This window comes from Nyctereutes procyonoides, unplaced genomic scaffold, assembly GCF_905146905.1.
Source record: "Nyctereutes procyonoides isolate TBG_1078 unplaced genomic scaffold, NYPRO_anot_genome, whole genome shotgun sequence".
In the NCBI taxonomy this organism is placed as follows: domain Eukaryota; kingdom Metazoa; phylum Chordata; class Mammalia; order Carnivora; family Canidae; genus Nyctereutes; species Nyctereutes procyonoides.
Window position 1 is genome coordinate 29,647,709 of NW_026575139.1, and position 21,535 is coordinate 29,669,243.

The 21,535-nt window shown below is 39.6% G+C and overlaps 2 protein-coding genes across 3 annotated transcripts in view; both read left to right on the forward strand.

Annotated features, from left to right (window-relative positions):
* The window catches only part of DCAF5 (DDB1 and CUL4 associated factor 5), a 99,387-nt gene that overhangs the window by 42,637 nt on the left and 35,215 nt on the right, over positions 1-21,535 (forward strand). For both annotated transcript variants that reach the window (XM_055303740.1, XM_055303741.1), the window contains exon 6: positions 10,344-10,557. In XM_055303740.1, the coding sequence (XP_055159715.1) occupies positions 10,344-10,557 (214 nt within the window). The remainder of the gene's footprint in view (positions 1-10,343; positions 10,558-21,535) is intronic.
* Positions 17,406-17,798, forward strand: LOC129495956 (mitochondrial carrier homolog 2-like). The gene has a single exon (XM_055303742.1). It carries the CDS (start codon positions 17,406-17,408, stop codon positions 17,796-17,798), a length of 393 nt encoding a protein of 130 aa, XP_055159717.1.

A 21,535-nucleotide genomic window follows, 5' to 3' on the forward strand; every position in this document is an offset into this window, starting at 1 on the left:
CATTTAGCATATTCCTTCTGACCCCAGTTTTTCCTATACATTGGTTTTAGATTTAGGGACTTGAACAGTTTTGTGGGTGGGTAATTTTGGTTTTTGGGTTTTTTGTTGTTGTTACAAAAATATTTCATAGTTGGTGTTAGGTATATCCATAAGGAAGATAAAGTTGTATAGTTTTATCTTTCCTTTTGTTTTAAAATATAATGACCGACTTCTTAGTTTAGCTTTTTAAAATACAAGTAGTGCTGATGAAGATGTGGAGAAACTGGATCACTCCTACATTACTAGTGGGAATGTATAATAGTACAGCCACTCTGGAACATAATTTGGTAGTTCCTTTAAAAATTAAAAACGAACTTACCATATGTTGTGTGAAGTCAATCTCAAAGGGTGTATACTGCATAATCCCATATATATGATATTCACAAACTAATATATGTGAAGAGATGGAGAACAGATTAGTGGTTGCCAGGTGTTAGCAATGGGGATAGAGTAGGGATGAATGTGGCTATACCAGGGCAGCATGAGGGAGTCTTGTGATGATGGTACACATAAGTATCTTAATTGTGGTGGTTACATGAAGCTGTAGATGTGATATAATTACATAGAGCTACAAACACACATACCACACATATGAGAGCATGTATAACTGACAAAAATCAAAATAAGCTCTAGATTGTACCACTGTAAATTTCCTGGTTTCAAATAGTGTATCATAGTTATGTGAGATGGTAACACTGGGAGAGGCTGGATAAAGGTATAAAGGACCTTCTTGTATATTCATTTGCAACTTCCTCTGAATGTATAATTACTTCAAAATTAAAAGTTAAACACGAATTCTGTGTTAATAACATTCTCCTTTTAAAACTTTAATTAAAGCTAAAGTCCCTGCTGACTGCCTCTTCCAGTCTAGGTCCCCTGCCCACCCCTCTCTTGGGGGTAATGAATAGGAGTTCATAGCATATGCTTCCAGAACTTTTTGTTTTTTTGCTTTTATGTGCTTATATATGTACCCACAGAAAACATACGATGTTGTCTCTGTACATAAGTATGTTTTCCACACAAAATGATGTACCACTGTGCAATTATTTTACAACTTGACCTTTTACTCATCAGTATGTGTTGGGAATTTACCCATATATTAACATACCTGAATTTATCTCATGTCTTTTGCCACTTGAGAATTTGAGTCAACTCTCTCTTTCTGTTGAGTCAGCTTGAGTTTTTCTTCTAGGAAATCTTTTGCGACCACTCCCACCCCTGTCTCCCAGGTAGAGGGTAGATGTTCTTCCTATGTCTCTCAGTACACATGTTCCCCTTATTCCAACACTATTCATGCTATAGAAGGAAACTCTTGGTTTCCTTGTCACTAATTGGTTCTCGAGGGTGTCTCCTTCATCTTATTTCATTTTTGAATCCATGGGCCTAGTGCAGTATCTATAATAGTTAGCAGGTATTCAATAAATGTTTATTCAGTAAATGCATGCATGAGTAAATGAGTTAATTAAACTACAAGAAGGGTGTGAAGTGAACAACTTAGATGAATCCTTCTGGCCCTGATGCATTGTCATCTGATACTACTCTCTTTGCTGAGTGGAATAACCCATTTCCACCATGTGTCCTGTAAAATCTTGTTTTCTTTTTTTTTTTTTTTGTAATTTGTTTTATTTATTTTTAATTTTTAAGATTTATTTTTTTATTGGGTGGGGGGAAGGGAGAGGGAGAGACATATTCAAGCAGACTGCACTGAGCACAGAGCCCCACACAGGGCTTAATCTCACTGCCCTGAGATCATGACCAAGAGTTGGATGCTTAACCATTTGCAACACCCAGGGACCCTTCTGTGAAACCTTGTTGAGCCAAGAAGCAGAAAAAACTTGCTGGTCCTGTACCTGGTGCTTATCTATTGTGTGCTCAGGACCAAATCATGTAACTGCTCAGGACTTTGGTTCCCTCTAGTATGAAATGAGAATAATATCATCCCCACTGTCTACCTTATAGGGGAATTATTGTAAAGATTAGATGATACAGGACAGCCCCGGTGGTGCAGCAGTTTAGCGCCGCCTGCAGCCCCGGGCCTGATCCTGGAGACCTGGGATCGAGGCCCACATCAGGCTCCTTGCATGGAGCCTGCTTCTCTCTCTGCCTGTGTCTCTGCCTCTCTTTCTCTTTCTGTGTGTGTGTTTCTCATGAATAAAAATTAAATAAAAAAATAAAAAAAAGATTAGACGATACAGTGTACACACAAACATTTGTAAACTAAATTTAATGAACTTCTTGCTCCTTCAAGAGTATCTGTTGTGATGTTATTCCTTCAGTGAATTCCTCATAGTTTAAACTTTTTACGTTGTGATAACAGATGACCACTTCTGTTTTATCTGTTGTGAGTCACATATTTTAGATAGGGATTTCTCGGTATACTCTAATCATTTTGGTTTCATTTACTCATGAATTTACCTATATATGGAAGACTTTCCAAAAAACATTGCCAATGTTTCTGGGTTCTGCATAAAATATTTTATGTTTTTAAATCTATTTTTTATTCCAATAATATGACCTTGCCATTTATTTATGGGTGCTTTGGAAGTAGGATGGTGGATCTGCAGAAAGAAATCAAACAGTTCATTTTAGACCTAACTTGATGACTGTGTTCAATACTAACCAACGTAGTCCTGTTTAGTACTTGAAAACCTACCAAAGGAGGGATATTATTTGCTCTCATTGAGAAAGATGGTAAGAGACACTGTTTTCAGATAGTTGTTTGACTATCATTATATGAATTTAAAGTAATGATTTAATTTCAGATTTAACATCTATACCAGAATCCTATGGGGCAGCATATTATTTGAAGTTTTCATTAAGAGGGTCTTTAAATTCCCTACTCATATTTTTTTCAAAGCTATTTTCTGCGTCCCCTAGTTAAAAAGTATCTGTATATGAAATGGTATTTTTAAAATAACATATTTTCTCCTGATTACAGGAAAAAAAAATCATGTTCATTGTAGAAAAACTTGGAAAAACAAAACAGAAAGGCACAAAAAGTAAAAATTACCTAAATCCTATAGTCTCATTTATATATCTTCTTGTTGGTCTTTATACATCCATCAGTCTGAGTGTTTATCCATTCATAAATATCACTGGATAGGGCATAGGTTCAAAACCTGTAGAATTCACCCCTTTCTGATATCTAACAGATGAATTTTCTTTTTTTTTAACTTCATTTCCCCAAATGTAATTATTAATTTTCCTTTTGAATTTTTGTTTTGCATGTATTAAAAACTCAATTTAAAAAATACAAGATATAGGGATCCCTGAGTGGCGCAGCGGTTTGGCGCTTGCCTTTGACCCAGGGCGCGATCCTAGAGGCCCAGGATCGAATCCCACGTCGGGCTCCCGGTGCATGGAGCCTGCTTCTCCCTCTGCCTATGTCTCTGCCTCTCTTTCTCTCTCTGTGTGACTATCATAAATAAAAATAAAAATAAAATAAAATAAAATATACAAGATATAATTAAGACACCTGCCTACCTGCTAATCTCTTCCTTCTTGTTGGCCACTTATTAGCAGGTAGACGTATTTAATTTATTTTAAGGATGTGTGGTAGTGTCACACAAAGATGGGGGATTGCCTGAGTGGTCATTGGAAAATGGGGCTGGTTCTTTGCCTGTTCAAGAGGACTTGGACTCAGATGATCTTCAAGCCTCTTAATAGCTCTCCAGTTTTATGCTGCTTTGCTTCTTGTCTCTCAGATTGGGTTTCACGTGTAGACAAATGTCAGGACCCATGTGAACTTTGGCAGAGCCCATTTTTCTTTTTAATGTTTAAAGTCAGGGTTTTTGAAACTGCTGCTTCATGATCCATTAGATCATTCATTCAATGGCTATTTATTGAGTGACTATTACATGCCTGGCACTGAGATATATAGGGAAAGGATATAAAAGTTAGTAATCTAGTGGGAAAGGACAAATAAGAAACAAAATAAATACATAAAAATATATGGTATGTAGGATGGCAATTCATGTACCTGGAAAAATAAAGCATGCAAGGGAGACAGAGTATTGGGGAACTTGAACTTTTATACAGGATATCAGAAAGGGCCTGATTGAGGAGGTTATTTGAATAAAGAGGTAAGTGAATGAACTATGGACATAATCTGGAGAACATTCTGGACAGCAGGATCTGCAAATGTAAAGACCCTTAAGCAGAAGCATGCTTGACTTGTTCTAGGATCAGTAAGGAGGCATCATATGGTTAAAGTAGAGTAAGGTAAGAAGAGTGCTAGGAGGTAGAGTCAAAGATACAGGGATCGGGAGGTGGTTGTCTAGGGTTTCATTGGTCTCATAAAGAATTTGGTTTTTACTCTGGTGTAAATGGGGAGCCACTGAAAGATCTTTAGCAAAGGAATGATGTTTCTGACTCTTGGTTCAGCATCCCTCTGACTGTGTTATTCAGGATAAATGAAGCATAGGCTAAGAGTAGAAGCAAGGAAGCTAAGGTAGAAAGCTCTTTCAATAATTCTGTGGGCCATGAAATCAACTTAGATGGTCACAAGTGTTTATTAAATAAAAAAATATAGAATACAAAATCAGGGCGTAGCATTATGGTAGGTGGTAAGTACTGTTTAATGAATTTATGCTGAAAAAATGTGGGTGTACCAGGATGCAGTATAAAATGTACTTTACCAAGGGTTGCTATCAAAGTTTCAAAGCCATTATTCTAAGACACTTCAGTTACTGCCAACTAGAGGGGACTTTGGTGTTTGGATACATTCTCAGTGAGCTGCTCCTAGAGAAACAGACTGGCTTCCTGTAGTTGTGTCTCATCAGTCAGCAGTTTGGCCTTCTCTTCTTTTCCTTTGCATTCCTCTGTCTCTTGTTTTCAACTGTTTGCATAGGAGTTCTTCATAGACATTGACAAATTCTGATTTTTGTTTTCAGACCCTTTTCTGCTTAGGATTTTTTCCAAACTTTACCTCTTTCCTCTTTCACATTCCTTCAGCTTCGTGGCCTTCCACCCTAATAGCCAGTGCACCCACCCCAGTTTCCTCTCCTGCCATCAAGGACTGCCTGTTTACCTGCATATATTCCCAACCCCTCTTGCAGCACTGTTACTGTTGCTGTAGCAACTGTCATCCCAACCTCCCTCTTCTCTTGTTTTTTTTCTGCCTCTTACCAAGCACTGTTCATTAAACTCCCTTTCCAGTTTTATATACTGTAAGGTCAGGGCTGATGCTAATGTAATATCTGTCAGAAGGTAGGACCAGGAGTAGTTAGTTGTAAGGTGAATATTAAATTGCTGCTCAGAAAACCCCTCTCTTTTCTGCAGTTTGGGGTGAAGGGGTATCTGATAAGCCAGGCCATCTGATGAACTGAGATGACTAAATGTTGAGTCCTTAGTTCTATGGGAAATTCATGTGTATCCTAGAACAAATCTGTTATGGCAGTACCTCTTAATTTATTTTGAGATCTCGTTCAGTTCTGCATGGCTTTTGAGATCTCTGGGTCAAACACAAAAATTTAGGTTCCAGATCACTTTATCTTTGGGGATGTCCCTATTCTGGAAGATGATGATTAAAAACACAGCAATGCCTACCATCCACATTTGCTTCATGTAGGGATTGGATATGCCATTTGATCATCTAAAGATCTCTCTTCTTTTTAAAAAGATTTGTTTTAGTAGGATTTTATTTATTCATGAGAGACACACACAGAGAGAGGCAGAGACATAGGCAGAGGGAGAAGCAGGCTCCCTGTGGGGAGAGCCTGATGCGGGACTCAGTCCCAGGACCCCAGGGACCAAAGGCAGACTCTCAACCACTGAGCCATGCAGGTACCCCTAAAAAGATTTTTTTTAAGTAATCTCTACACCCAGATTGAGACTAGAATCCACAACCATGAGATCAAGAGTTGCATGCTCTACTGACTGAGCCAGCCAGATGCCCCTATCTAAAAATCTCCCTATCAGAAATGTATCAGACCCTTCTGCCAACTTCAGTCAAACTTAAATTTCTGGAGGTTCAAGAAGGGAAGGAAATTTTAGCAGGTACATTGAATCTATCTATATATTTCAAGCCAGAGACGTTTGGCAGTGAATCATGTTCTGAGGAAAGTGAGTTTGTTTTAGACAGAGATCACAATGTATCTTCTCATACTAGTTGTCTAACAGTTCTGGCTTCATCTAGAGAAGTCTCAGTCTTGGAATTGAGGATTGTGTTAGAAAAAAACAAACGAGAAAGCCCAGGTTCTCCTGCCAAATCACATAAAAGAAATGGTTAAGGGTATTGGGACCCTGAACACTTTAATAGGATTGGTGTGGGCTGTGATGACTCCCTGAACTTGTTTGCTTTCTATCTAATTCCAGTGTCCTCTTGGATTTGTCATATTTTATGGGTTGTGCAAGTACAAAATGTCCTTTATTCCTTATAGGTCATCCCTTCCTAAAGCAGAAACCAGAAGGGACGGGGAGGTATCTATCCCCCCCATCTATAGGACCTTGATTTTTGCCACTCTGGTTGTGCCGTACCATCTGATGTCTGTGATTTGGAATAACAGTGCATTTCACAGGTGTTATTGAAGCTTTCACTTAGAAACCATAAGGAAATTCATGCTGGTGGGCCTTGGTAAATCATTTTGTTGGTACCATCAGGTGAATTACTTAGTCCTGAATTAATGGAAGTCCAGGTTCATGGTGTCTAATCTTGGAAACTTTATCAATGCCCTGTTTTATATTGAACATGATACTCCCAGTTACTTTCCTTGGAAACAGCCTTAGCCTGTTTCTCTTCTATTCCAAGGCCCTTGGCCAAGTACCTTAAAAAATGTTCTTTTTACTCTGCCAGAACAATAAAGAAGTCCATTTGAATACTGGGAATGAGAGGGAGCAAAAAAAGAAAAATCCAGGAGACCACACTAATGAGAAATATTTTCTTGTTGTTCTGTGGTTCTCTTGCTTTTTGTCCTGGATCTTTTGCATGCTGACCCTTGGATTACCTTCAACCCCAGTCTTGTTGCATTTTGTGGCAAATCATTGGCTGGAGATAGGTTGGGAATAGATTTATTGCTTTTATTTTTCTAAATGGGGATATTTTGAGTTGAACTCATTTTAACTTACTGCTTGTCTTTTCAAGATACTGCTCATCTTGTTTAGGTACGTAGTGGTGGCCATTTCTCTGAAGAGTGGGGATAGTGGCATCTCCATTATCAAGATCAGAGTTCAGAAAGCAAATCAAGATTGAGGCAATCTATCCTTAGTTCTCCAAGAGGAAGTGAGAAACTTCTCCTTGGGAGAATGTGTTGATGACAGGAAAAAGGCATTTCAGGCATTGATTGTTGGTAGAGAAGAACTCTGATTTTTAAAAGGAATTAGAGTCTTTCGTGCAGAAAGACATGGGGCTGTAAAAAGTGCCATATTGTGTGATTAGCTTTTTGTTGAACCTCTGGGAATCTGCCTTTTCTCCACCTTCTTTTCCCCCTGGCCCCACTCCCTCTTCTATTCCTGCTTCATTTCCCCCAAAATTCCAAAACGGAACCATGTTTCTCAAGGTGGTTTGAAAGTCACATGCATCAGAATTAATTGTGAGTTGTTAGATTCAGATTCCCAGGCCCACTTCCCAGATTGAATTAGAATGTTTGGGGGTGGATCCAGAGAATCCACATTTGTAAAAGTTTAGATGATTTCTCATGTACATTATACTTGGAACCATAAACTACAACATATTTGACATTATCTTTATATCTTGACTCTGAGGGCAAACTGCTTCTAAGCTTTTTCTTCTTATCATTCTTACCATTCTCATCAGAAGGAGCCAGCTATAGAACCCCTGCTGAGAAATTATAGCTAACACAACTCACTTTCTGGATTTCAGGTATCATCCTGCCCTTTGGAAGGAATTTAATTTTGTGCCCGAACATGAAGTATTCAGTTTTAGCAGTTGCTGCTCTTTAGCTCTAGGAGCAAGTCCTACATACCTACCCTATGTGTGAGAGAGGAGTTCCCTACCCAGAAGCACAGGCAAGAGAAGTTAGTGATTCTCCTGGGGCCCACAAACAGGCCTCTGTAGAGTAGCTGGATTGCAAAGATAGGTAAGGAGCTTGGATGGGGGTGGGGTGGGCGTGTGATGCCTGTCTTGGGCAGACTTCTACAGGTCTGACTAGAATCAGCAGAGGAAATTCTGGGTATAACCCATGGAAAGGGCATTTTCCAGAGGCCCCAGCTTTCCTGTCAGGGAGGCCTGAACTGATGCAAACCCCTGCTGCTATTGTGGGTGGGGCTGGCCAAGTTTCTTTTTGTTGAGTCTTGTTTCCACCCCCAACTCCTCTTCAGTCCTGCAGATGGTGGTTTATTTGTACACTCCATGCTGATCTTGGATTGAAAGCCTCTTATTGTTTTTGAACTCAGTGTTTAGATAACACCACATGCCTGCAGCAGCTAGGGCACCCTGTAAAGGAAATGCCTGGACTGTAACAGCCCTGTCATTCATTCTCTGTGAGTGAGTGTAGCTAGCCTCTGTTTAGGACCATTATAAGAACATTCCTCTGTGGAGATTATTACTTGGGGCATGTAGAGGTACCAGCCTTCTCCTTGATGTTTGGAGTACTAGGGTCTGTTTCCTAAGTCTTCTATTTTTGTTCATTCTAATCCAAAAGGATTAAAGCCTGTTTTGCCCCAAACCCTGTTTCTGCACAGAACTGCAGTATCAGAGCATGCTTCCCTCTGGTGAGAAGACTGCTCTGGGAGACATAGGACTGACCCGCGCTAGTGTTTACGACTAGGCCAGGTTGGCAGCTGCCTTTGCACGTGGTTCCAGGGGCTCCTTTTCCCATGGGATATCTCCTTTCCTGTCCCCTTCATCTTGCCCATCACTGTCATGCCAAAAAAAGAAAAAGAAAATGTGTTGTCTTCATTCAATATTAAATCTCTTCTGGTAGCATATAGCTCTTTAAGTTTTCACTTGGTAAAATGCTATTAAAACTTCTTCCTTAAAAATGTTCAGTTAAATCTGCCAGGCTCTAATTTAGGTTTCTCAAGGCCCTTTCCAGCTCTGTGATTCCCTAGAATTTCTAAACTGTTTTTACCTAAAACTACTAGGATTATTTTCTTTCCAGGACAACAATGTCTGTGTGAGGCAAAATGAGTTTGTAGTCTTCATGTCACACGAATTTCTATACCACCCTCAATATATACTTAACCTCACTTCACTGTCAGTAATTCAGTACTCGCAAGAATTGAACCCAGAATACAAAAGAAGTTGGTTATGATATGGTCAGTAAGTTGTTCGTTCCTTCATAATAATAAAATAAAGTCTAGCCAATCAAGGATACTGAAAGATAAAATACACACACAGATATATGGCCTTTTTTACTTAGTACTGTATAATTGTTAATGTTCATGGCCATCCTGGTTCACTATAAACTTGAATATATCTTCTGAGTCCTCAAAAGAAATTATTTGGAACCCTACCATGTGAGTTTTGTGTGTGTGTGTGTGTTAGGAATATTATGAGACTACAGAAGAATGGTAGGTGAACCAGGGCATATCACTCTCCCAAGTGAAGCTAGATAAATATAGTAACCAAATATTTTAACCAAATACATATAAGTTTGTTGGGAATTATATAAGAAAACAAGTCATCTTGCTTTTCTAATTGTTACACTACTTGCTCTGCATTTAAATTGGAATTTTTAAATATTTACCATCTAGTTATATAGAATATAAAAAGTTCCTGTGAACAGATTAAAAATTCAAAAATAAATGCTTAAGTAATAAAATGATTTTTTTATTTTTAAAAGATTTTATTTATTTACTCATGAGACACACACACACACACACACACACACACACACACACAGAGGCAGAGACACAGACAAAGGAGAAGCAGGCCCCACACAGGGAGCCCGACATGGGACTTGATCCTCAACACCAGGATCCCGCCCTGGGCTGAAGGCAGGCACCAAACTGCTGAGCCACCCAGGGATCCCCTAAAATGATTTTTAAAAAATATTTTGAGAGAAAGAGAAAGCATGAGGAAGGGGAGGGGGAGCAGAGAGACAAGTAGACTCCCCACTGAGCAGGAACCCTGATGCAGGGCTCGATCCCAGAACCCCAAGTTTATGACCTGAGCTGGAGTCAGACACTTAACCGAATGAGCCATCCAGGTGCCCCAGTAATAAAATGATTATTGTTTTTAAAAGTATCCAGAATAAACAGTATAGTATTAGGACCTCTCTGTTGAAATTCAGATGTACAAGCCTGACGGGAGATTCTGGACACATTTTGGGAAGAAGTAAAAGTCATTTTGTAGACTTGTCCTGCCTGCCTCATGCCCAATCCCTATGCTTCCTGCCTTCCAGTTCTCTTCTGCGCTATGGTGGCAATCTATCCCTCCAGAGTGCTATGAGCGTGCGATTCAACAGCAACGGCACCCAGCTCCTGGCCCTGAGGCGTCGCCTGCCCCCTGTGCTCTATGACATCCACTCCCGCCTGCCCGTGTTCCAGTTTGACAATCAGGGTTACTTCAACTCTTGCACCATGAAAAGTTGCTGCTTTGCAGGGGATCGTGACCAGGTAGGTGCCCTCTGTCTCCTGCATCCCATATTCATGCTTTCTTCAGATTGCTCTTTCTATGTGATTCTGTATTTCTCTTTAGCATTGTGTCAGGTAGAAACAATTGAGGCACACAGTGTCTCTGGACACTCTAGCATAATAGTGAGTTTCTTTATTAGCACTTTATTGGCCATTGGTTAATATTAGGCACATACCATGAACCAAGGTTGGCCACAGTATAGTTCTGAGTAACCTCACTTTTCCATGTTTGTGAATAGACTTTAAGGTTCTAAGAATGTGTCATTTCAAAAGAAAGGAGGGAGTCCATGGAAAATCAGGCTGCCGAAAGAAGACTTTTTGTGTGTATCAATAAAACACAATGATGAATGAAACACCCTAAGTATCATCCAAGAGATATATATCATCCTGAATGGCCCCTTGGGATGGCATCTTTCTCTTGGATGAGATGGGTTGAGCAGCTTTGTTTGAGAGGAAGCCAGATGCGGACTCTTTTTCTTTTTATTGCCAGCATCACAACTGGGAAGGAGAACCCAGCTATGTTTCCAGTCTTTTCACAGTCTCACTGGGAATTGAGATACTGATGTTGACTTAGAGCTGGCAGTATAAAAACATGCTTGGCATTCTTGCACCTGTCTGTCTTGGCCATAGAAGTTCTGAAGTGGGTGTCAGTGAGTGGACCAGTTAGACTGGTCTCAATAATCAAACTGAGTAAAGACAAACATAGAAAGAATTGATCAAATAAAAAAATAGATTTTTTTTTCTTTTCAAACAGAACAAATCTTATGCTATTTCACGTCTAGATTGGAAAGAGAGAACTTAGTCTCTTGCTGATGCTTAGTGTTCTCTTTGGGTTCATCATCATCTGTGATGTAATTCTCACATGATGTACTCCCCTCTTTAGAGTTTTTTTGTGGGTGAGGGACGTTAAAACAGTTCTTGGGCAACTTGTGAAGACCCTGCTCTTTGAAGGCAGAAGCTAAGATTTTTCTTCCTCAACTGGAATTGTTATATGCTCCCCAATATCAGAACTTAGACTAATATATGCAATAGGAGCACAATAAATGCTTGTTGCATTGAGTTAAATGTTAAAGAAACTGAAAAAATATAAAAAAAAAGAAACTGAAAATATCTTTTAAGTTGTCTAGACTAGGGATGTCCCTTTTGTAAATAGAGAATATATATCTAAATCAGAATTTATGTTGAAGGCAGAATCCTAAGGCCCACTTAGTTGTGATCCACAATGGAAACCACTAGGTGGCCTCAGTTATATAAGTGATGTCTCCTTAAAGAAGCCATAACGCTTGAATGACTTAGTTTTTATAGGCTATTTGTTTTCTTGGGTGGGAAGAAGCAGTTTCTAGATATGATCAGATTCACAACAGAACAGATCATTGTCTACTCTTTAGATTGGTTGAATTAGTTTCATTTAGCTATGGAAATGACAACCAAGCCTCTCCCTCCCTTTCTCCCTTCCTTTCTTCCTTCTTGCCTTTCTTCCTTGCTTTTACATGGATTTTCTGTCTTCTGTCAGTCTCTTAATGCATGTGATTCTTATTTCAATAACCAATAAAAAGCAGGCACTAAATGTAATGGTTTATTAGGCTTTACTACCAGAATTATGGGGGCTGAGAGAAAGGTGAAAGATGTAAAGGAAAAGAGATGTTAATTTTCTTTTAGTTGCTGTATTAGCAGCCAAAACCTGTCTGCATGGAGCCCTTAAAAGACCCAGAGTATAGGCCTCTAGCCAATGTATAGAACACCCAGACCATGGTTTCTTAACGTCTGCACTATCGACATTTTGGTTGAATAATTATATGTTTTGTGAGGCTTTCTTGTGCATTACAGGATAGTTAGTAGCATCCCTGGCCTGTCCCACTAGATGCCAGTAATGTCTCCCCCAGTCATCCCCAGACCACCACAAATGTCTCCAGACATTGTCAAGTGTCCTCTGGGGGAAATTTCCCCTGATTGAGAACCTCTGTCCTAGATTATAATAACCCATTTTGCCCAGATACACTGGGACAGGTATTGCCATAGGCAGAACCAGAGAAGGTTGTCCTGTTGTACAATCAGATGTAGTTATTTTTGCCTTTAAGGTTATATATAATGGTAAAAACATTGGCTGGCTTTTGAATTTTTCTATTCAGACTTGACTAATTTATTGTGTGTTTTTACAAAAATATTTATGTAAGTAATCTCTACATCCAACATGGGGCTCAAACTTATGACTCCAATGTCAAGAGTGGTATACTCTTCCAACTGAACCATTCAGACGCCTCTTATGTGTGATTTTTATCCTATGGGAGAAGTCTATGGATACTATAACTTCTCTTATAAACTAGATAGTTCTTTTGTTTTTGTTTTTTTATGTAGTTTTCTGTGACAGAGAATGCAAAGTTATTGAATCTAACTTTGGATCCGTTTCAGAGGTGGAATCTTTCAAGTCTGTTCATAGTCCCCATATAGATTATCAAAAGTATATAACCTAGGGAACAGAAAGTGCAGAGATTTATGTTAGGCTATTTGTTCATTCCTTGAGGACTAAGAAATGAAATGTGGCTAATTCATCATTGTCTTGTCTCCAGTACCTGGCATACAGTGAGAGTACAATAAATATTTGTTGAAGCAGATCTTGAATACTTTGGTCAATGTGTGGTTTTTAGCTTTTTGGGCCTAAGGCTTCTCTAACTATAAATCAGAATAGATAAGTACCATTTTTTCCTGCTCAACTTCTAGGGGCTTTATAAGGATGAATTAAGTAATAAATTTTCAATGAGACTAATCTACTGAGCTTATACTGTCTAAGTGCTTCACAAGAGGCCAAACTTACAGTCTCATTGCTGGAACATGTCTCTCAGAATGATTTATAGGCTCTGACTTTCCACACTCAGTGGCAGCAGCTGCCACTGTTACAGTATGATCTGCAGGACTGACGTGTATATTCTTTGACTAGTCCAGACAGGATCTTTTTTGTGGCTTTCAAATTCCAAAGCCTACTCTTTCCTTATATTGGTCTTTATATTTGCACTTGTTCTGGTATACTTCGAGTACGCCCACAGCTGGAGGCTCTGTGCTCTGGAACTCTTCATTTAGTCATAGGCTGGGTAACCATCCCAGAGAGGAATCTGAGAATTTCCATAATAGGAATGAACATGGTCAAGAAAGACACTAAGACAGTCTTCTGGCTTTTAATTACAGTGAGATTAGTCTTTCTACACAAATGGACCCAGAAACTGTGCCAGAGAGCCTATACTTCCTTTTAGACTAGCCTAGGTTCACTAGGTACTTCTTCAGCCTCAAAATGAAATTGACATTTCAGAAAATTGGACTCTGGAAATATAGGGTGTGAAATAGGCTGAGCCTACTTTGTGTCTCCCCTGTGCTCACCGCTGTCATTGATGAAAAAAGATGAATTCTTTTTTTTTTCATTGTAGATGAATTCTAATCATGGAGCTATTGGAGATCATTTTGTATAACCCTCCTTTTATAGACAAGAAAGAAAACTGAATCTCAGAGACACTGGGGACATAAGACATATACATGTTTGTAGCTGAGCCAAGACTAGAACCCAGATTTTTGAGTTGTCAGTAGAGACAACTGAGAAGCAGTAGAGACTGGCTTCTGCATAATATTTTTCTGTCATGTTTAGTTTCTTGGTCTGTCACTAATTCATAGGTGAGTGGAGACAAGTTCCTTTTTCCTGTCTCCTACTGAACCCTTATGTCATGCCTCCTCCTCCCCCTATCTTTTAAATTAAGAAAATAGATATTTACTGAGCATCTGCTGTGTGTCAGATGCTATGGTAGACATATGACTGCCAGATAATAATAACCTCTTTGAGTTTTTTTTAAGTTTTTTTAAAATTTATTTAAAATAAATTTAATAATAAAATAATTTTAAAAATTTATTTTAAAAAATAAATTTAATAATAAATTTAATTTTTTAAAATTTATTTATCCCTATACCCAACGTGGGGTTCAAACTCCTAACTCTGAGATCAAGAGTCACACATCCTTCTGAATGAGCCAGCCAGAGGCCCCAGGATTTTCATTTAAAGTCCTATATATGGGGTCCTTGGGTGGCTCAGTCGGTTAAGCATCTGCCTTTGACTCAGGTCATGATTTCAGGGTCCTGGGATCCAGCCCCACATCCAGTCTGGCTCTATGTTCAGTGGGGAGTCTGCTTCTCTCTCTCTCCCTCTGTCTTCCCCCCAGCTTGTGTTCTCTCTCTAATAAATAAACAAAATCTTAAAACTAAATAAATAATAAATAAATAAAGCCCTATATACAATCTGTCTTCCCTACTTTTGGCCAAAAATACAGTTTGTTTATTTCTAGTATAATCTTTTTATTATTCAAGTTTAATAATTTCTGTCATCAGATAAAGTGGCTTAAGTGACGTCAGATTGGCTGAGCATCAACAGAAACAATTAGCCCAAATATAGCTAATTTTTTTTTTTAAACCAGCCCACCTTATAGTCTTAAAGTATGCTGAGGAATCTTGCAGTAAGATAGCACTCTTGGGACGCCCAGGTGGCTCAGTGGTTGAGCATCTGCCTTCGGCCCGGGGTGTGATCCTGGAGTACTGGGATCAAGTCCCACATTGGGCTCCCTGCATGGAGCCTGCTTCTCCCTGTGTCTCTGCCTCTTTCTTTCTCTGTGTCTCTCGTGAATAAATAAATAAAATCTTTTAAAAAAAAAAATAAATAAAATAGCACTCTTTCCTCTGGAGGCCGCCTGAACCCAAGGGGTCTCCTCATTGCTATCACCATCATACTTGGATTTTTTGTTTTTCCTTGTCTCCCTGAAGGCTGACTGGGTACATTCTGTCTCTCCGGTTTCCGACTCCCCTCTGCATACTCAGTGAGCCAATCTCAACAGGGTTAAAAAAGAAGGCCAATTTTCCACCTGCTAGCTCTTCTGGCACACACTTGTAAGGCAGCACTCGGCTTTTGTTCCCTTTCTTTCACAATTCCTTATATGGTTCTTGCCCTAGATTGTGAAAGTCCAGCAGAGCTCAGGCTTCTAGGAAGTAAGTCTTTCAGGCTAACAGGTATATGTGGCCTGGAAATGGACAGTGTGGTAATTTTTAAATCTCCTTTTGCTTTGGTCTTACCTAAGGCTTGGCCTTATAATTCCTGTCTTTTGCTGAAAATGGGATGCCGAAGGAAAGGGAAAGTATGAAAAAGTTTTCTCAAAAGAGCTGAGCATTGGAGGGTCTGAGCACTGGGATCACTTACACAGGTCTTTCTTTTAAACTTGATAGATGGCAAGGTCCCCAAAATCATGAGAACGAAATCATCCTAACTCATCCCCTGGAGAGAAGAGCTGACTTGTAACCTGTGAGTCCAACAAAATGGCCTTGAATACGTGGCCTGGCCTCAGACATTACATCATCACTCAGCTTTCTGTGTTGACATTATATGGGTATAGCAGAGGTGCAGGCATTCACCAGTAAGTGTGCTCTGGGCCAGTGAAGCACCCTATAAAGTTCTAACTTTGCTCTTTTTTATAACTCCGTGCAGCTTTGATTAAGCTCACTGGGGGTGTGGCATGCCATATGTTCTTTATCTGAAATAAAGGTACACGCTTGGGATCTATCCTTTGACTTGCTTTGTGACTTGAGGCAATATTTTCTTCTCTTCGTCTTTCTTTTGTATCTTGTATATTTTTAGCCTTTTAGCTTCTGAAGCACTTTCATTTCATGTTGAATCCTCCCAGTGACAGACTTCACTCCTATGAGAAGCTGAGGCCTAGAGTGTTTGAAACAGCAGATATCATCAGTCACAGAAGGAGGACCAGACTTAGTCTCTTGCCTGTGATCATGCTCTCTTCTCTTCCTCATAGACATGCTGCCACCTGGGTTCTACAGAGCAAGTTTTAGTAGCATCTTCCATGGGTTAAGGAGGAAAAGGAATTCCTTGTAGTATATTTTATTTAGGTGAATTATTTAGAAGACTTACTTTATAGAGAGAAGTTAGTATGAAAATAACTTATTAGGGGCGGTGGGCAGGGCCTGGGCAGGGAGGTGCCCACCCCTGCGTGTGAGTGCGGGTGCCGCGGTAGGGCCAGTGAAGCCAACGGCCCTGGCACGTGATCTGGGAGTGGCTCGGTCGCTTGGTGGCTCAGTCTGTCTGTCCGTCCGCCATCATGGCGGACGCAGCCAGTCAGGTGCTCCTGGGCTCTGGCCTCAGCATCCTATCCCAGCCGCTCATGTATGTGAAGGTGCTCATCCAGGTGGGATATGAGCCTCTTCCTCCAACAATAGGACGAAATATTTTTTGGGTGTGGGACACCTGGGTGGCTCAGCGGTTGAGCGTCTGCCTTTGGCTCAGGGCGTGATCCCAGAGACCTGGGATCAAGTCCCATGTCGGGCTTCCTGGATGGAGCCTGCTTCTCCCTCTGCCTGTGTCTCTGCCTTTCTCTCTGTGTGTGTCTCTCATGAATAAATAAATAAAATCTTAAAAAAATATATATTTTTTTGGGTGGCAAGTATATCAGCTTCCTGGTCGTTTTGTTATGCTCAGCACATTGCAAGCATCGATGGGAAGCATGGGTTGTTCACAGGCTTAATTCCCAAGACTGTGTTCAGGTGTCCTTGGAACTGTGGTCCATGGTAAAGTTTTATAGCATTACCAGGAATGTGACAAGGTTGAGGATTTAGGCTCTGGAAATGTACAGAAAGAAGTCACACCTTCCTTCGACCAAGTTATCAAGGAGACAACTTGAAAAATGATGGCCAGTTCTGCTGCTACCCTCATCACACATCCCTTCTACGGGCTGTCAAAATTTATCTCAATGTAGTTTTAAAAATCTTTACTCTCTTCTGCAGTGATCACACTGAGATCTATGGTACAATTCATTGGCAGAGAATCCAAGTATTGTGGACTTTATGACTCCATAGTAACCATCTATCGCAAAGAGGGCATCCTAGGACTTTTTGCAGGTCTTATTCCTTGTCCCCTAGGTGAGATCATTTCTTTGTGGCTCTGTAACTCACTGGCCTACCTCGTCAGTACCTATGCACTGGACAGTGGGGTTTCTACCATGAGTGAAATGAGTTATTCCCAAGCTGTCACAGGATTTTTTGCCAGTATGTTGACCTATCCCTTTGTGCTTGTCTCTAATATTATGGCTGTCAACAACTGTGGGCTTGCTGGTGAATCCCCTCCTTACTCCCCAATGTATACTTCTTGGATAGATTGCTGGTACATGCTACAAAAAGAGGAAAATATGAGCTGAGGAAATAGCTTGTTTTTCTGGAAGGTCCCTTTTGGGAAGACTTATTGTTGTGACCTGAGAATGTTAATTTGAAGATGTGGGGCAGGGACAGTGACATTTCTATAGTCCCAGATACACAGAATTATGGGAGAGAATGTTGATTTCTATACTGTGTGGTGCGCTTTTTTAAATTATCATTTAATCTTGGGGAAAAAAGAAAATAACTTATTAAATCAGCCATGTGTATAACCCTTTTTGAATCCCGAGCCTCTCTGAAAATCTAAAAGCTATGAACAATTATTTCAGGAAGATGTACATACGCACCTCATTTTGTATATGAAATTAAAGAGTTCAGGGAATTCCTGAAACCTAGAGGTTTTGGGTGTTAGCAATCCTGGACTAAGATTTTAACCCATGGATTAGATCTTTTAGTCCATTTACTGATGCAAAGCCTAAAAAGGTTTTGGAGTATAGCAGGTCTGCTACATATGATCTAGTTTATAAATGTTTAGCTGAGAAGGAACACAGGTGAGCTGATTTCTTCTTAGGAACAAAAGGAATTGATGTGATCTGGTGACACAACATATGACAGTTCTCCTTTAATGTATAGTTCCTGCCTTGGAGGCTGGGCTGTACTTGGAAATTGCTGGTAGATATTCATGAAGAGAACAGAGTATAATATTTCCTGCTCTACCTGCCCTATCCTCCTTAGAGATTTTACTTTGAGTACCTTTGCCTCTTTTTCAAGTATTTTCAAACTTTGGAGAAAAAGGAAAGTAATGTATCTTCCTGTGAATATTTGGAGACCCCTGCTTGAATGAAGAGTATAAATACTCATATGCAGGTTGAAATGAGTGATAAATTTGGACAGAAATAAGTGATGCTATCTCTACACTGCCCAGGCCCCAAATATAACAACTGAGGCCCACAGAGGAGAGAGATCAGTGCTGAAGGCCATTGAGTTGATTGCCTGTCATCTTGCTTAGTTTTCCAAAAGAGTTTTGCCAAATAAAAATCCATCTTTAAGTAAGGCAAGCTACTTTGTTATAAGCAGCTGTTGGAGATTTAGAGCATTTTTACATTTCTTTCCTACTGATTATTTGACTATTATTGGCTCTCTTTATAGAACATTTCTTTATTAATAGAATTTATCCTACTTAGAACCCATAAGAGTTAGTTATTTTAATAAACCAAAGAATTCCAGGAGCCTAATGGAGCTGAAATGGCAAGTGGTCCAAAGAAGCAAGAGTCATGTAACTTTACATGCAAAAAATAGTGGTAGTCTTATGGGTATGCATATTTGTATTCTTTTTTTGGGAGCCAATGGAATTCTACTTCTCCTACCACAAATAAAATAAGCCTGTGGCTTTGGCCATTTCCAAAGCAAAATTGCCCTGATTGCTTTGGATGGCATTTGTGGCAGGTACTGGGTATAAATGATACAAATATTATATACTAATTGCAAACCTGTTTCTGGAAATAGTCTTCTAGAAAGCAGCACGTCACAAAATTGTTCACTTTTTTTTCCCTTTCTGGCAAAAGGTCAAGGAGAAGTAAGAGTTGTGTTTGATTTAAATAGCAGTTTCTCTACTGTTACTAATCTAGGCTAGAGAGAATCATCTGGTTTTTCTATCCAATACAGTTAATTAGACAGGCATGCCATTTACTGGAGAATAATTAATCAATTACTATGGGAGGAGCTTTGGAGAGAACTGTGAGTTGATCACTATTCAGTGAGGGGTAACTGATTGATATGTTCCTTTCTTTATCAACAGATGTTTGGGAATATCACATGCTGTGCAAACACACAGGCACACACTTACACATACATATAGTGAAAGAGATTTCTTTCACTATATGTGAAGCTGAAAGAGATTTCTGTTACCAAAAGACCTGTTAAGACATTAATGGGTTATTCTTGGAGCACATCAGGTTATGGCCTATCTATCCGTCCTGTCATGTAGAACCTTTTCTTGTTTTTATGTGGATTTTCGCTGGGAGGGAGGAGACAGTTTTTGTTTATGTTTCTAAACCCAGTGAGGCCTTAGAATACTGTTAATAGGGTTATCTGTAACATGTTTAAATAAAAGCATTAGGGTGAAAAAAATAGTTGCTTTGCTAGAAGATAACTAATAAATTTGGGTTTTCTTTTGTTTTTCTTCGATTTTTTTAAAGATTTTATTTATTTATTCATGAGAGACAAGGGGTGGGGGCAGAGGGAGAAGCAGGCTCCATGCAGGAAGCCTGATATGGGATTTGATCCCTGGTCTCCAGGATCACGCCCTGGGCCAAAGGGAGGCGCTAAACTGTTGAGCTACCAGGGATCTCCCTCCTCGATTTTTTTTTTTTTTTTTTTTTTAAGAAGCTTCTATTTAGTAAGAAGTTTTGCTGTGACAGGTCAGGCCATGCTTAGATCCCTCTTTGAACCTTTAGGTTATTTAAAATTTCCTGTGACTTGGTGACTCTCTAAAGGCGGTCTCTGTATTTAGGCGCGTGGGCTTCTTTGGGTATTCAGTTAACAAAATGCCTTTGCAAATAGAAAAAGATCTTTCTCGAAGCTTGTGTAATTTGAGAATGCTAAGAGATGAAAACATCAGGAGTTTCTGGAGGGGACACTGGACATTGCAGCAGCCTACTAGAGAGTGGAAGTGTTAGGTAAATGGCTATTTTCTATAATGGTTAATGGATTGACAAGGATATGTGGGCAAATGAGACAGTGACAGAGTGCTGGCAGTAATCTTTCATGTTGATGGTGGTTTCTTCTTGAAATCTGTTGAGAATAGTCATTGTGTCCCTCTGTTTGACCAAGTTAAAATTCCATAGAGATAGTGGATTAGATAAAAGGATTAGGTAAAATGCACTGGCCTCAGGTTAGCTCTATTTAGAACTAGGCTGCCTCAAGATCCGTAAACAGGCTGTCCTTTTGGACTACAGAATGAATGAACAGTGAGATAGGTCAGAATGTAGGCAACCTTTAACCTTTGCGGGCAGCTGGGAAGGATTATGGATGATATGAACCCGTACAACTTAACGCTCATTTTTATATTGGTGTCACCCATCTTACGAAACCAAATTAAAATTAACTTTATCTCCCCCTCTCTGAGCTGAAATAGCGTGTGGATCTCCCACCTCTCCCCTGCAATCTAGAGCATTTTGGGAAATGGACCTTTAATTGCCTAGGTAATAGACTTATCTAAAATATTTTTTCTCCTTCTTTGGAGCCCTGCCCTATTCATCTCAGTTAGGATATAAAGTAAAAGATTCATATGAAGTGAGTTTTTAATTTGTCATTTACCCCCTCACTGTTTAGAATAAAGTCAAAGAAAAGAACTAAGAGAGAAAGTAATTCTTTATATTCATGTCCTCACTTGGCCATAAACTTAATATCACCTCTATAGTTTTTGCTTTTTAAAAATTGAACAATCTTAAAGTTTTTTCATGGTAGTGTTTTAAATGGAGCCTGTGTGGCTCAGTTGGTTAAGCATCTGCCTTCGACTCAGATCATGATCCCGAGATCCCAGGGTCCTGGGATCAAACCCCACATCATACTCCCAGCTCAGCAGGGAACCGCTACTCCTCCTGCCCCTCCCCCTCCTTGTACTCTCTCTTTCTCTCCCTCTCTCTCAGATAAAAATCTTTAAAAAAAATAATGTGAACTTTGCTTGTGAAGTCTTCTATCACAAAAGGGAGCGTAAATATTAAGTGTGAGAATTTGGTGCAATCATTTTTTCTGTTATGTTTCTATGGTTTACCTGTTT

Bases quoted from the DNA above. Each gene is read 5' to 3' on its own strand.
- LOC129495956 (XM_055303742.1), top strand. From the start codon at position 17,406: ATGGTACAATTCATTGGCAGAGAATCCAAGTATTGTGGACTTTATGAC.